We start from the raw sequence: 12,552 nt of genomic DNA on the forward strand, positions 1-12,552 counted from the left end.
CATTTAATATTGCCTGTGTGCATTTTCCCACGCAGTTCAAATATTCCCACAGAGTGGTTTTGAAGCCTTGGGGGGACTAGTCAGGTGAAGCTGGCTCGGGTCTTGGGTGGTGACCACCGTGTGCAGACCCCGCCTGCATCCTGCCCGCATCCTCATCGCTGTGCCCAGAGCCATGGCTCACGTGCTGTCACGAGCATCCTCCGTGATAGTGGCGTGCTGTGAATCCTGTGGCTTAGCGACCCCATGTTGGGGACCTGCTTTCTCAGTCATAGGCAACACTGCAATGCCTGTCCTCAGTAGGCAGGCTGCTCGATGGGCCTCCTCCCCTCCTTGTCCTTCCCAGAGGGACATTGGCTGGCGCCCCGACAGCACCCACCTGCTGGTATTTTCCACCGAGTCAGCTTTCCACTATGAGGCCGATGGTGCCAACGTGCTGGCTGGCATCATGAGCCGCAATGACGAGGCATGCCACCTGGACACCTCGGGCACCTATACCCAGTACAAGACACAGGACTATCCATCAGTACCCACCCTGGTGCGCCTGCTTGGCAAACACAACATTATCCCCATCTTCGCCGTCACCAACTACTCCTACAGCTATTACGAGGTGGGGGGCTGAGGCCTCACTGGGCAAGGGGGTGGGCGTGGGATGGAAGTCCAGGGGGCTTCTCGGACACCCTCCCTCCCTCCCTCCCTGCCTTCCCATCCCCCCCTCTTCCTCTTTTCCTTCTCCAAACTTTTGGCTCCCTCAAGGGTGGACTCTGATGGGAAGGGGAGTTCATGTGCCCATCCCCCAACCCAACTCCCAACCAGGTAGGGGTGAGGAGGGCAGGTTCTAGAATACGCCAGGCCTTAGCTTCCCCATTAGCAAAGTGAGGATAACCCAAGCCATTGCCCAGATTCGGTGAAGTGGTGACAACTGTTGAAGGCTTAGCCCTGGGCTGGCACTCTCTCCTACAGAAGCTGCACACCTACTTCCCCGTCTCCTCGCTTGGGGTGCTGCAAGAGGACTCCTCCAACATTGTGGAGCTGCTGGAGGAAGCCATCAATGTGAGGGGCACCGTGGGCTCCAGTCTGAGCCCTCCTGGGGCAGGGCTGGAGAGGGGCAGAGTGGGCAAAAGGTGTCCTAAGTAAAGGTTGAGAAACAGGCCAGGGCAGTGAGGAAGGGCCTCCGCTGTTCCCTCAGGACCCTGAGGCACCCGCCTTAGCCTGGCCGCAAGTTCCTACAGGCTCTGCCCCCCTGACCCCCCACTCTGCCTCAGTCCTCCATGCAAAGTGGGTGGAGCCCAGCCAGGCCAGGCCCTAGTGGGTGAGCCCTGGCTCCCCCACCCAGACCATCGATTGCTTGCCCTCCTTCAGCGCATTCGTTCTAACCTGGACATCCGGGCCCTGGAAAGTCCCCGAGGCCTGCGGACAGAGGTCACCTCCAGAATGTTCCAAAAGACAAATACCGGCTCCTTTCATATCCAGCGTGGGGAAGTGGTATGCTTCTGGGGGGCTTTGGGAAGGGGAGGATGGGGACAAGGCCCTGCAGGGGGACCTGTGTGAGCAGAGCTCAAGAGCGTGGCCTTTATGGGCTCCTGACTGACTCTTGATCTCAGGGTCGTGAGCTTGATACCCACGTTGGGCATAGATATTACTTAATTTAAAATAAAATTTTCAAGTAATAATAATAGAAAAGAGTGTGGCCTTCAAAGTCAGACAGGCCTGGGTTTGAAGCCCCCTGGGTGAGCCACTTGGATGACATTGGCACTTTCCTCAGCTTGTCCTCGTCTGCAGAGTGGGGATAAATCAGCACAGGGCTCAGAGGGATGCTCAGATGAGTGAAAGGGCCATAGATGCCCCTTGTCAATGTGGGGTCCTTGCAGGGCACATACCAGGTGCAGCTGAGGGCCTTGGAATTTGTGGATGGGACTCACGTGTGCCAGTTGGGAGAGGAGGACCAGAAGGGCAACATCCACCTGAAGCCCTCCTTCTCAGATGGCCTCAGGATGGATGTGGGCATCATCTGTGACGTATGCCCCTGTGAGCTGGTACGATGCGGCCCCTCCAGGTGGGAGGGAAGGGCTGGCCAATTGCCATGGGGCCCTGAGGAATGAAGCAGAGCCTCAGTGGCTATATCTGCCTTGCGGGGTGCCCCAAGGGGCAGAGGCAGCAGAAGTGTCCAGTGGCCCTGTTACACCCTGCCGTGATCTCATTCCAGCAAAAAGAGGTGCTTTCAGCTCGCTGCAGCTACCACGGAGACTTCATGTGTGGACACTGTGTGTGCAATGAGGGCTGGTGAGTGTGCAGGAGCCCCGCTGGCTGCCAGGACGCCCTGGCCACTGTAAGGCTCTGCTGTGGAACACACCATGTATGCCAGGCTGGGGACAGGACGGCAGGTCGTAGAAAGGCTCGGAGAGGGGCGTGCCCAGTTGTTAGGTGGATCCAGTCCAAAGCACTTCGAAATACATAGAGGTAAAGAATATCTCTAGGGAAGGCGCAAGAATCAGGACAGTGGTGGCCAGCAGGGTGTAGGGACTGGCTGTTGGGGGACAGACATGAGAGGGACACTTACTTTTCACTCCATCCATTTGTACCTTAGAATTCTGAACCATGCACACGTGTGACCTAGACAGAAATGGGCTCATTTCATAGGGCTTCAGGTGGATGTTGCCCTTCTGGTCCTCCTCTCCCAACTGGCTCATAAATAAGGGTCATGAGGGCTTTTAAAGCTTCAAGACACTGAACAAGTCCATGGTGACTTGAGGAAGGGACACTGGGAGGGTCTTGGGACTGACGTTTGAGTCTCAGGTCAGGCGCTGCTGTCTGTATGCCTTGAACCCACTGAGGTACTCTTAGGGCCTCAGCTTCCTCATCTGTAAAATGGGATGATAAACACCCCAGCCTTCGTCTCAGGCTGTGGGGAAGTGACTGGCTCCTCCCTTAGGAGTGGCAAGACCTGCAGCTGCTCCACTGGTTCACTGAGTGACATAAAGCCCTGCCTGAGGGAGGGTGAAGACAAGCCGTGCTCTGGGCGTGGCGAGTGCCAATGCAGCCACTGTGTGTGCTATGGAGAAGGCCGCTATGAGGGTCCATTCTGCGAGTATGACAACTTCCAGTGTCCCCGTGCCTCGGGGGTCCTCTGTAATGGTGAGCTCAGCAGCCCTGGCAGCCAGGGGTGGTTCGGGACAGCAAGGGTGACCTGAGTACCCAGGCCCTGACCCACCCCAATGGCTCTTGCATCCTGACCCAGGTGGAAGGGCCAGGCCAGGAGTCAGAATCCCCAAGTTTGGACCTAACCCCCCTTGGGACTCCCCAAGTGCCTCCCCGCAAGTCCACTGCAACCTCACCTCTACAAACTTGGTGCCCAAGGCCCCCACCAGTGCGTTATTCTGCTCATGCCTCATGCCACTGCCCCTGGTGTCCTGTAGTCTGTGCCCACCCTCATCCCCACTCTCCCATCTCATTAGGGTGGGTCCCATCCAGCTGAATCCTCAGTGGTTGGTGGTATATGTCATTACGGTCTTTCCTTTCTCGGAAGATAGCAAATTTGCAGTAAGCAGGGCCTGGAGTTACCTGTCCATGCTAGCCCCACAGGGCTTAATGCAGCATGGCCAGGGCTTCCAAGGAGGGCAGGGCTCCCAGATCCCACACAGGGGCCACAGGAAGGATTGACCTGTTGAATGGAGGAGAATGAACGAAAATCCAGTCATCAAATACTTACTAAGCCCCACTTACCTACTTGTCATTAGAGGTCAAGCCCTTGCTTTCCTCTCTTCTTGCTTTTGTCTGCCATTCCTTCTTGTCAGCTCTCCATCCCTAAGTGTGCTCAGAGAAATGAAAGGAGAACCCAGTACATCTGGAAGAAGAGAGACATTTGACACAGGCTGAGCTGTGAGACAGAAGGGGAGGTGGAGGCTGTTGGAGAAGGAGGCAGGACCAGAATGCGGGGGTTTGGGTTCTAGTCCAGGGTGGGTCCAGTTCTAGTCTAGTCCAAACTTCTTAAAGGGCCAGAAAGTATTTTTGGCTTTATGAGCCATATGGCCTCTGTCACAACTACTCAGCTCTGCCACTGTAGCAGAAAGTAGCTGTAGACAACACAGAAACAAGTGAATATGGCTGTATTCCAATTAAACTTTAGCAAAAATAGGTAGTGAGTTGGATTTGGCCTGTAGGCTGTCTAGTTAATCAACCCTTATTCTGTTCTAAGGATATTAGACTTCATGCTTTGGCAAGTCATTGGAGGTTTTGATTTCACTTTCGAGCTATTGGTATGTTGACCTTGTATCCAGCCATTTTAGTAAAATCACTTATGAAATCTAGTAATTTACCTGCAAATTCTTTTTTTTTCCTGCAGATTCTTTTTGATATTTTGTGACATATTCCTAATATTTTTTAAGATTTTATTTTTAAGTAATCTCTACTTAAAACACGCTCTGTGGAGCTGAACTTAACAACCCTGAGATCAAGAATCACGTGCTCCACTGACTGAGTCAGCCAGGTGCCCCATGTTCCTAATATTTAAAATAATGGCAGTTTTATTTCTTACTTTCTGATATTTATGGGTTTTTTTTCTTTTTCTTACCTTATTGCATTGGCCAGAATTCATTAGAGACACATGATTGGATTTGTGTTTTGGGATAATGACTCTGGCTGTAGAGTAGAAAGTAGAAGGGAGAATGGAATCAGAAAGATGGAGAGAAGGAGATTCCAAGAAACTGAGGAAGAGATGGATTTGCCCCTGGCTGGAGAAATCCCAGATCAAGCTCAGCAACCACAGGCCCTGCCTGGCAGATGGGGAGCCTGGACCACAGGAGTGAATGTGGCTCTCCTCTCCTGTCCCTCCTCTTCTCTGCAGACCGGGGACGGTGTTCCATGGGCCAATGTGTGTGTGAGGCTGGCTGGACAGGCTTGAGCTGTGACTGTCCTCTCAGCAATGCCACCTGCATCGACAGCAGTGGGGTAGGCCTGGGCACAAGGAGGGCAGCGCAGGGCGGCAGAAGGGACCCTAGCCAGAACCACCCACCCTCTAGGGCAGGGATGGGGGTCCCGGCGCCTCACTGGTGTCCCCTCTTACTCTAGGGCATCTGTAATGGGCGTGGCTACTGTGAGTGCGGCCGCTGTCACTGCAACCAGCACTCACTCTACACGGACACCACCTGTGAGATCAACTACTCTGCGGTGAGGCCAAGATCACTGGGGTATCGGCATGGGAACCCCGGACACAGGGCAGGGCAGACAGGAGGCCCGAGCCTGGTGACATAGGAGCCGGCCAGGGGTGTGAGTGAGGTTAGGGGAGCAGGCCTGGCAGCCACCCAACACAGTCCCGGTCTCCCCTCATTCCCTACCCAGATCCGCCTGGGCCTCTGCGAGGACCTGCGCTCCTGTGTGCAGTGCCAAGCCTGGGGCACCGGTGAGAAGAAGGGCCGCACGTGCGAGGAGTGCAGCTTCAAGGTCAAGATGGTGGACGAGCTTAAGAAAGGTGTGATGCAGCGCTGAGGACGGGGTGCTAAGAACCTAGGCAAAGGGCATCCGATGGGTAGGGTGTGTCACCCATCTGGGTGGGGCTGGAGAGCTGGGCGGAAGGCTCACAATCCACGCTGAGATCATGCAGGTGAGAGAGAGGGATTCCAGACTGGGGAGAGGTCACAGAACGCACACAGGGCACACCGACCTGGGCATGGGCACGCGGGCTTGTCAGGACACATGGACCCCAGCAGGATGCACAGCTGAGTAGGGGCCAAAGAGTCTGGGGAGGGAGAACCTGGCCTGGGCAGGGAGCAGATAGCCGGGCAGGGATATGAACACAGTAGGGGCACATAGTCCGGCCATGGGGGCACACAGCCTCCTCTCCTGCGGGTCAGATCAGTGTTCTAGAAACCAAGTTCCTGAGTGACACCCAGGATGGGGAAGTGGGCATGGGGCACAGATTTGCAGCCTTTGATTGCTCCCAAGCAGGGATAGAGCAGTGCCCCTCCTCACCCTGGCCCTGTGCCAGGGGACTTGCGTTCTCCCGCAGGGAGATGTGCAATGGGCACAGTGGGCCCCAGAGTAGAGGACGCCTCCTGAGGCCTGGGGTGCCCTGCTGACCATCTGTGGGTGCAGGAGAGGAGGTGTTGGAGCACTGCTCCTTCCGGGATGAGGAGGATGACTGCACATACAGCTACACCGTGGAGGGCGACGGCACCCCGGGGCCCAATAGCACTGTCCTGGTGCACAAGAAGAAAGGTGAGCCTGCAGACAGGGCCAGCGGGCGGTCTGGCAGGGCCCGGGGGGAATGGGCATTGCCTTCTTCCTTTCCTTCCTCCCCTTTGTCCCTAGAGTGCCCACCTAGGTCCTTCTGGTGGCTCATCCCTCTGCTCATCTTCCTCCTGCTGCTCCTGGCACTGCTGTTGCTGCTCTGCTGGAAGTACTGTGCCTGCTGCAAGGTGGGAGCTCCCTCCCCATCCCCTGCCAGGGTCCCCACTTACCCCAGGGTCCCCATCCCTCACTAGGGACCACTACCCCCACCAGGTCCTCACCCTCCACCAGGGTCCCCAGTTACCTCAGGGTCTCCACCCCCCCCTCCCCACCAAGGTCTTCATAGGTGGCAGAGGCCGGGTGAACCCACGTCTTCTGCCCAGCTCTAGTGCCCTGCCCCACCCCAGCCCTCTGCTTCTGCCAACCATCAGTGGCCCGTACCTGAGACCACTTACCCTCAGGTCAGGCACATGCAAAGAGCCATGGGAGCCAATAGGGAAGAAAGGGCCTTGCGCCAGGAGCTGATAGTCTCCCTGGGGAGAAAAGATAAGAGGCAGGAAAGCACGGAGGGTGGCCTGGCACAGAATACTGAGTGGTAGGAACAGGGAAATACCGTGTAATAGCCCCAATATTATGGGATGTTAGTATGTGTTATAAAGAAAAAAAGACATCTATGATCAAATACATTTGAGGAAGAGGCTTCTTCTCTGCAGGACTTCTCCGAGCCTTTGATCTAGTTGTACGCATAGTGAAACTCTAAGAGGGGCATGGGGAATGAATTCAGTGCTTCTCAAATGGGTTCGATCATAGATCCTTTACTTTACAGATCATCTGGCAGGACCAGGGTCCCACCAACTGGGAATCCTCTGGCCCCTGTCACCCTCTGTCCTCACCCTAGGTGCTCCACACCTAGATCCCTTTGACTTCCTTGATGTCCCGGTGTCTAGGGAAGGCACTGGTGCCCCTCTGGACAATTGGCATGGAGAGGGGGTGACTGGAGGGGCTTACCTGCGCTCGGGCAGTTGTCCCAACCCTCATCCCCCCCTCCCCCACCTTGTCTTCTAGGCTTGCCTGGCACTTCTTCCTTGCTGCAACCGAGGTACTGGTCCAGCATCTGCAGGGGCGGCAAGGACTCTGGCCGCTCATTCTCCCAGATAGGGTGGAGGGGAAGTAGTGGCTGAACCTGGAACAGAGCCACGAGGCCTGGACTCCCACCTTGAGGGGGTCTGGCCGGGAGGGTGTAAGGTGAGGCCCTATGCTGAGGACCCTGTCATGCAGGTCACATGGTGGGCTTCAAAGAGGACCACTACATGCTGCGGGAGAACCTGATGTCCTCTGACCACCTGGACACGCCCATGCTACGCAGCGGGAACCTCAAGGGACGTGATATGGTCAGATGGAAAATCACCAACAACGTGCAGCGGCCTGGCTTTGCCACCCACACCTCCAGCATCAACCCCACAGAGCTGGGTGAGGGCCGGAGCTTGGCACAGTGGCTCTTGGCAGTGCCCCTGGGCCCTGGGGCACATTCACCACTGTTCCAGGGTTCAGATCACAGCATTCCTGCTTTCTCTGGGTGTCGGGTGCAGGCACAGGCTTGGCCACCTTCTACCCTTCCTGATGGTGCTACAGGCCTCAGGGTTTCAGCCACCCAGCTCCATGCCCCCCAACCCCCTGCTGCCCCGCATCCTAGCACGGCTCCTGGAGGGGGCTCCCAGGGTGCCTGCTTGTACAGGGAGCTGATGACACCCATCCCTGCCTGTCCCTAGTGCCCTATGGGCTGTCCCTGCGCCTCGCCCGCCTATGCACCGAGAACCTGCTAAAGCCAGGCACGCGAGAATGTGACCAACTGCGCCAGGAGGTGGAGGAGAACGTAAGGGCCAAAGAAGCTGACCCTGGGGCAGCTGGCATCTCTGGGCCTGGGCGTGATCCCAGTAGAGGGAGAACAGGGGGAAAGCAGCCATAGAACCTGGATTTCTCCAAGTAGGAAAGAGGGGCTTCCTTGGATATGTGCCTGGCCTGGGGTCATCCTTGTGAATGTTTCCAGAAGGGGACAGGGCAATGTGCATGCCCGTGTGCATGTCCCCAGCCAGCCATGTCCTCTGGGCCTGGATGGCTCTGGGTAGAGAGGCTTCCCCAGGGTGCCAGCCTCATGCCTTTCCTTGCCTGGCAGCTGAATGAGGTGTACAGACAGATCACAGACACACACAAGATCCAGCAGACCAAATTCCGGTGGGTGTTGGGTGCCCAGGGTTGGTGGGGGGAGCTGCCCATACTGCCAACTCTAGGGGTACCCCCCAAGCAGGGTGTGCCTCTGCCTCTGACACTGTGTGGCTCACGGTCCCCTCTTTGTCCTCCGCAGGCAGCAGCCCAACTCTGGGAAAAAGTGAGTTGAAGGCACACGGGTGGGGCAGCCCCCAGTCGGGTATCTTGCCCAAGATTACCGAGTTACTGAGAAATGGAGGCAGGATTTGGACTCAGGCTGTCTGACTCTAGCGCCCATGCCCTTAGCATCTTTTCTGTCCTGCATCTACTTCTGGGATCCCACCTGTAGGAGTGTGGCTGGGGCGGGGCGGGGGGCGCTCTCGGGAGGGGTCCCATTTCATAGATGAGGACCCTGAGGCTCACGGTGAGGTGGCGGGGCCAGCATGGGCCCCGAGGACTGCCCCATTCTGAAGACCCTGCACCTTTTGCTGCGCGGCGTCTTGTCCCCTGATGGGGAGAGGACAGGCAGGGCTGGGGGCGGGCAAGGGCCAACATAGTGGCCAGCCTGACACTTCCCACCTAACCCCCCCGCCCCACCCCAGGCAGGACCACACCATTGTGGACACGGTGCTGACGGCGCCGCGCTCGGCCAAGCAGGCCCTGCTCAAGCTGACAGAGAAGCACGTGGAGCAGGGGGCTTTCCACGAGCTCAAGGTGGCCCCCGGCTACTACACCCTCACTGCAGACCAGGGTAGGTGGGCAGGCTCCCTGCACCGCTGCCTTGTGCCTCCCACCCCTGTGCGGCCCCCTGACCCGTCTGTGACCCCCGACATCCCCCCAGATGCCCGGGGCATGGTGGAGTTCCAGGAGGGCGTGGAGCTGGTAGACGTGCGGGTACCCCTCTTTATCCGGCCGGAGGATGACGATGAGAAGCAGCTGCTGGTGGAGGCCATCGACGTACCCATGGGCACGGCCACCCTCGGGCGCCGCTTGGTAAACATCACCATCATCAAGGAGCAAGGTGGGTCAGGGCGGGGGGAGCAGGGGGTGCAGACGGGGGGCTCTGGGAACCCTTGTTCCTCCAAATGACAGAGTGGAGATGGGGCCTGGCTGTGTGGCCTAGGCAAGTCACTTAACCTCTGTGGGCCTTGGTTTCTCCATCTGTAAAATGGGTGTCTGGCTCTCGAGAGGGGTACATGGCAGTGCATCACTGCCTGGTCATGAGCACTCAGTGTGGGAGCTTCTGTTTTAATCCTCATGGGGGGCTGGGTCTTCCTGAGGTTGCCCCGTCCCTCCCTTTGTTCTTCCCTCCCTCTTGGCCTTTGAACTTGTGAGGTTGGATGGGCCTCCACAGGATGCCGGGACATCAGAGCAGGAGGGCAGGGGGAGCTCCTTTCACCCAAGCCTACCTGGAGGGGAAGCAAGGCGCTGCCCCACTGACACCCTCACTGCCTTCCCTCCTGCTCCTCGAGAACCCCAGGTTGTTGACAACCGTCCTTCCTGCACCCAGAGCACCTGCTCTGGTCCCTGAGCCTTCTCCCAACCTGCTCTAGCACTGAGGACTTTGTCCTGCTCTGCCCCAGCCCTCAGTCTCCGGGCCTCATGTCTGGCTGTGCCACTGTGGGACCTCCTTCCTCTGCCCTGACACTTCCAGGATGTCACCTGGACACTGTTCCAGCCCCCTCAGTCTTTCCTGGGAGAATTTTCCTTTCCTTTCCTCTCCTCCCCCCAGAGAGCAGTGGGGTGAAGAAAGGACAAGTAGGGGATCCCTGGGTGGCTCAGCGGTTTGGCGCCTGCCTTTGGCTCAGGGCGCGATCCTGGAGTCCCAGATCGAGTCCCGCATCAGGCTCCCGGCACGGAGCCTGCTTCTCCCTCTGCCTGTGTCTCTGCCTCTCTCTCTCTCTCTCTCTCTCTGTCTATCATAAATAAATAAATAAATCTAAAAAGAAAGAAAGAAAGAAAGAAAGAAAGAAAGAAAGAAAGAAAGAAAGAAAAGAAAAGAAAGAAAGAAAAGAAAAGAAAAGAAAAGAAAGAAAGAAAAGAAAAGAAAAGAAAAGAAAAGAAAAGAAAAGAAAAGAAAAGAAAAGAAAAGAAAGAAAAGAAAAAAGAAAGGACAAGTAGAGTCCCAGAGTCTTGGCTGGGCTGGGCCAGAAGGAGGGTGGCTGTTGAGAAGGGACTGAGGCCCGGATGCCCTGACTGGTGCCTTGGTCCTTGCAGCCAGCGGGATAGTGTCCTTCGAGAAGCCCGAGTTCTTGGTCAGCGGCGGGGAGCAAGTGGCCCGCATTCCTGTCGTCCGGCGCATTCTGGACAGTGGCAAGTCCCAGGTCTCCTACCGCACACAGGATAACACTGCACAGGGCAACCGGGTAAGGATCTGCTGCAGGGTCAGAAGCATCTCCCAGGGGCCTGGTGACAGCAGGACATGCCAGTGGCCATGTCCAGTCCCTGGATGCTGGTGATGCCCCTGCCCAGCTTCCAAAGGACACATCTACCTGCTTCTGCTAGTGGTGCCCGAAGTGAGTCCCCACCTCTGCCAGGATCAAGGCCAGATCATTCGTGTCTCCCTTCCAATAGCCCAGTATCTTTCAGGGCAGGAGTCCTGGGGCTTTGGACTTCTTCTTTTTTCTTTTTAAAATATTTTATTTATTTGTTTGTTTATTTATTTGTTTGTTTATGAGAGATAGAGAGAGCAGGGGATGAGCAGAGGGAGAGGGACAATCAGATTCTGTTGAGCATGGAGCCCGATGTGGGGCTGGATCCCAGGACCCTGAGATCATGACCTGAGCTGAAATCAAGAGTTAGATGCTTAACTTACTGAGCCATCCAGTAATCCCCCAGCCATCCTGGGGCTTTGGACAGACCCCTCAAGGACTGTCATGGTTTGCCTGGCAGGCCCTCCCAGGGTCAAGCTGCAGGAGCAGCCCTTGAAGGCAGGGAGTCCCGTGCACATGGGCCCCCATCCCTTCCATCACTGGCCCCAGTCTTAGCGAAAAGCCAAATCCAGCTGTTGGATGTGCTTGACTTGGCTTTCAGGTTTGGTTGTTTTTCGGCATTTATTATCAACATTTACAAACTAAAAATATTCATATCAGCAATTCACTCAGAGTAATAGAATCTAGTCTCACTGGGCCCACAGGCCTGTTTGGCAAATGCAGGCGAGCTTGCGCTCAGTGGGCTCCCGCAGCCTGGCCACACTTCCTTTTATTGGAAGGAACAGTTCTCATTACTGCTTCAGTGCTCCCAATAAAAGTTCCAAAGAAGAATTTGCAGGTCCATAAATTTCCTTAAATCCACCATATTAAAGAGAATCTCCATAAGAGATTCTGGACTCTGGCAATCCTGTGCTTTTATTTTTATTTTATTTTATTTTATTTTATTTTATTTTATTTTATTTATTTTTTAAGATTTTATTTATTTATTCATGAGAGACACAGAAAGAGAGAGAGGCAGAGACACAGGCAGAGGGAAAAGCAGGCTCCATGCAGGGACCCCGATGTGGGACTCGATCCTGGGACTCCAGGATCACAACCCGGGCCAAAGGCAGGCGCTAAACTGCTGAGCCACCCAGGCATCCCCTTCTGTGCTTTTATAAAAGATATTTTGGTATTCACATGTTTTTAAGAACATTATTTCTCAACTTTTTATTTTGAAAAACTTCAAACCTACAGAAAAATGAAAAGACTCATAACATTAGCACCCATTTATGCTTTTCATGGAGTCACCAGTTAATATTTATTTTCTCTCTCCAGTTCAGATACAGGAATAGATGCACGTACATAGATACAGATGTATGTGTGGTTGTGTATCTCTTATCTGTAACTGTAGAGAGACAGGGAGAGAGTTGTGTTCCATTTCATTTTGTTTGCCGAACTATTCCAAGTAAGTCGTAGACATCACATTGACTCTAAAGTTTCTGCCAGCACCTGCTGAGAACGAGGCTCTTCTACACAACTGTATCATTACGGACTTTAAGAAACCTCACAGTGTAGTATTACCTAATAATTGGTCCACACTCAGACTTCCCCTTGTTCACATCTATAGGTTTTTGTTTTGTTTTTTTTGGCCTCAGTCCAGAAACCAGTCAAGGATCTGGCCTTGCATTTTGTTGTGGTTCTGAAGCCTCCT

At 55.1% G+C, this 12,552-nt stretch overlaps 1 protein-coding gene across 8 annotated transcripts in view; it reads left to right on the top strand.

Moving 5' to 3' along the window:
• ITGB4 (integrin subunit beta 4) overlaps window positions 1–12,552 on the top strand; it is a 30,810-nt gene that overhangs the window by 8,176 nt on the left and 10,082 nt on the right. For all 8 annotated transcript variants that reach the window (XM_041725620.1, XM_041725624.1, XM_041725619.1 and 5 more), the window contains 19 exons: window positions 344–607; window positions 961–1,050; window positions 1,360–1,482; window positions 1,869–2,033; window positions 2,204–2,280; window positions 2,930–3,132; window positions 4,841–4,944; window positions 5,065–5,163; window positions 5,335–5,464; window positions 6,088–6,210; window positions 6,304–6,410; window positions 7,288–7,321; window positions 7,501–7,692; window positions 7,992–8,095; window positions 8,396–8,454; window positions 8,585–8,608; window positions 9,030–9,178; window positions 9,269–9,448; window positions 10,645–10,793. In XM_041725620.1, the coding sequence (XP_041581554.1) occupies window positions 344–607; window positions 961–1,050; window positions 1,360–1,482; window positions 1,869–2,033; window positions 2,204–2,280; window positions 2,930–3,132; window positions 4,841–4,944; window positions 5,065–5,163; window positions 5,335–5,464; window positions 6,088–6,210; window positions 6,304–6,410; window positions 7,288–7,321; window positions 7,501–7,692; window positions 7,992–8,095; window positions 8,396–8,454; window positions 8,585–8,608; window positions 9,030–9,178; window positions 9,269–9,448; window positions 10,645–10,793 (2,376 nt within the window). The remainder of the gene's footprint in view (window positions 1–343; window positions 608–960; window positions 1,051–1,359; window positions 1,483–1,868; window positions 2,034–2,203; window positions 2,281–2,929; window positions 3,133–4,840; window positions 4,945–5,064; window positions 5,164–5,334; window positions 5,465–6,087; window positions 6,211–6,303; window positions 6,411–7,287; window positions 7,322–7,500; window positions 7,693–7,991; window positions 8,096–8,395; window positions 8,455–8,584; window positions 8,609–9,029; window positions 9,179–9,268; window positions 9,449–10,644; window positions 10,794–12,552) is intronic.

The sequence above is a fragment of the Vulpes lagopus genome, chromosome 12 (genome assembly GCF_018345385.1).
Source record: "Vulpes lagopus strain Blue_001 chromosome 12, ASM1834538v1, whole genome shotgun sequence".
Taxonomy (NCBI): Eukaryota; Metazoa; Chordata; class Mammalia; order Carnivora; family Canidae; genus Vulpes; species Vulpes lagopus.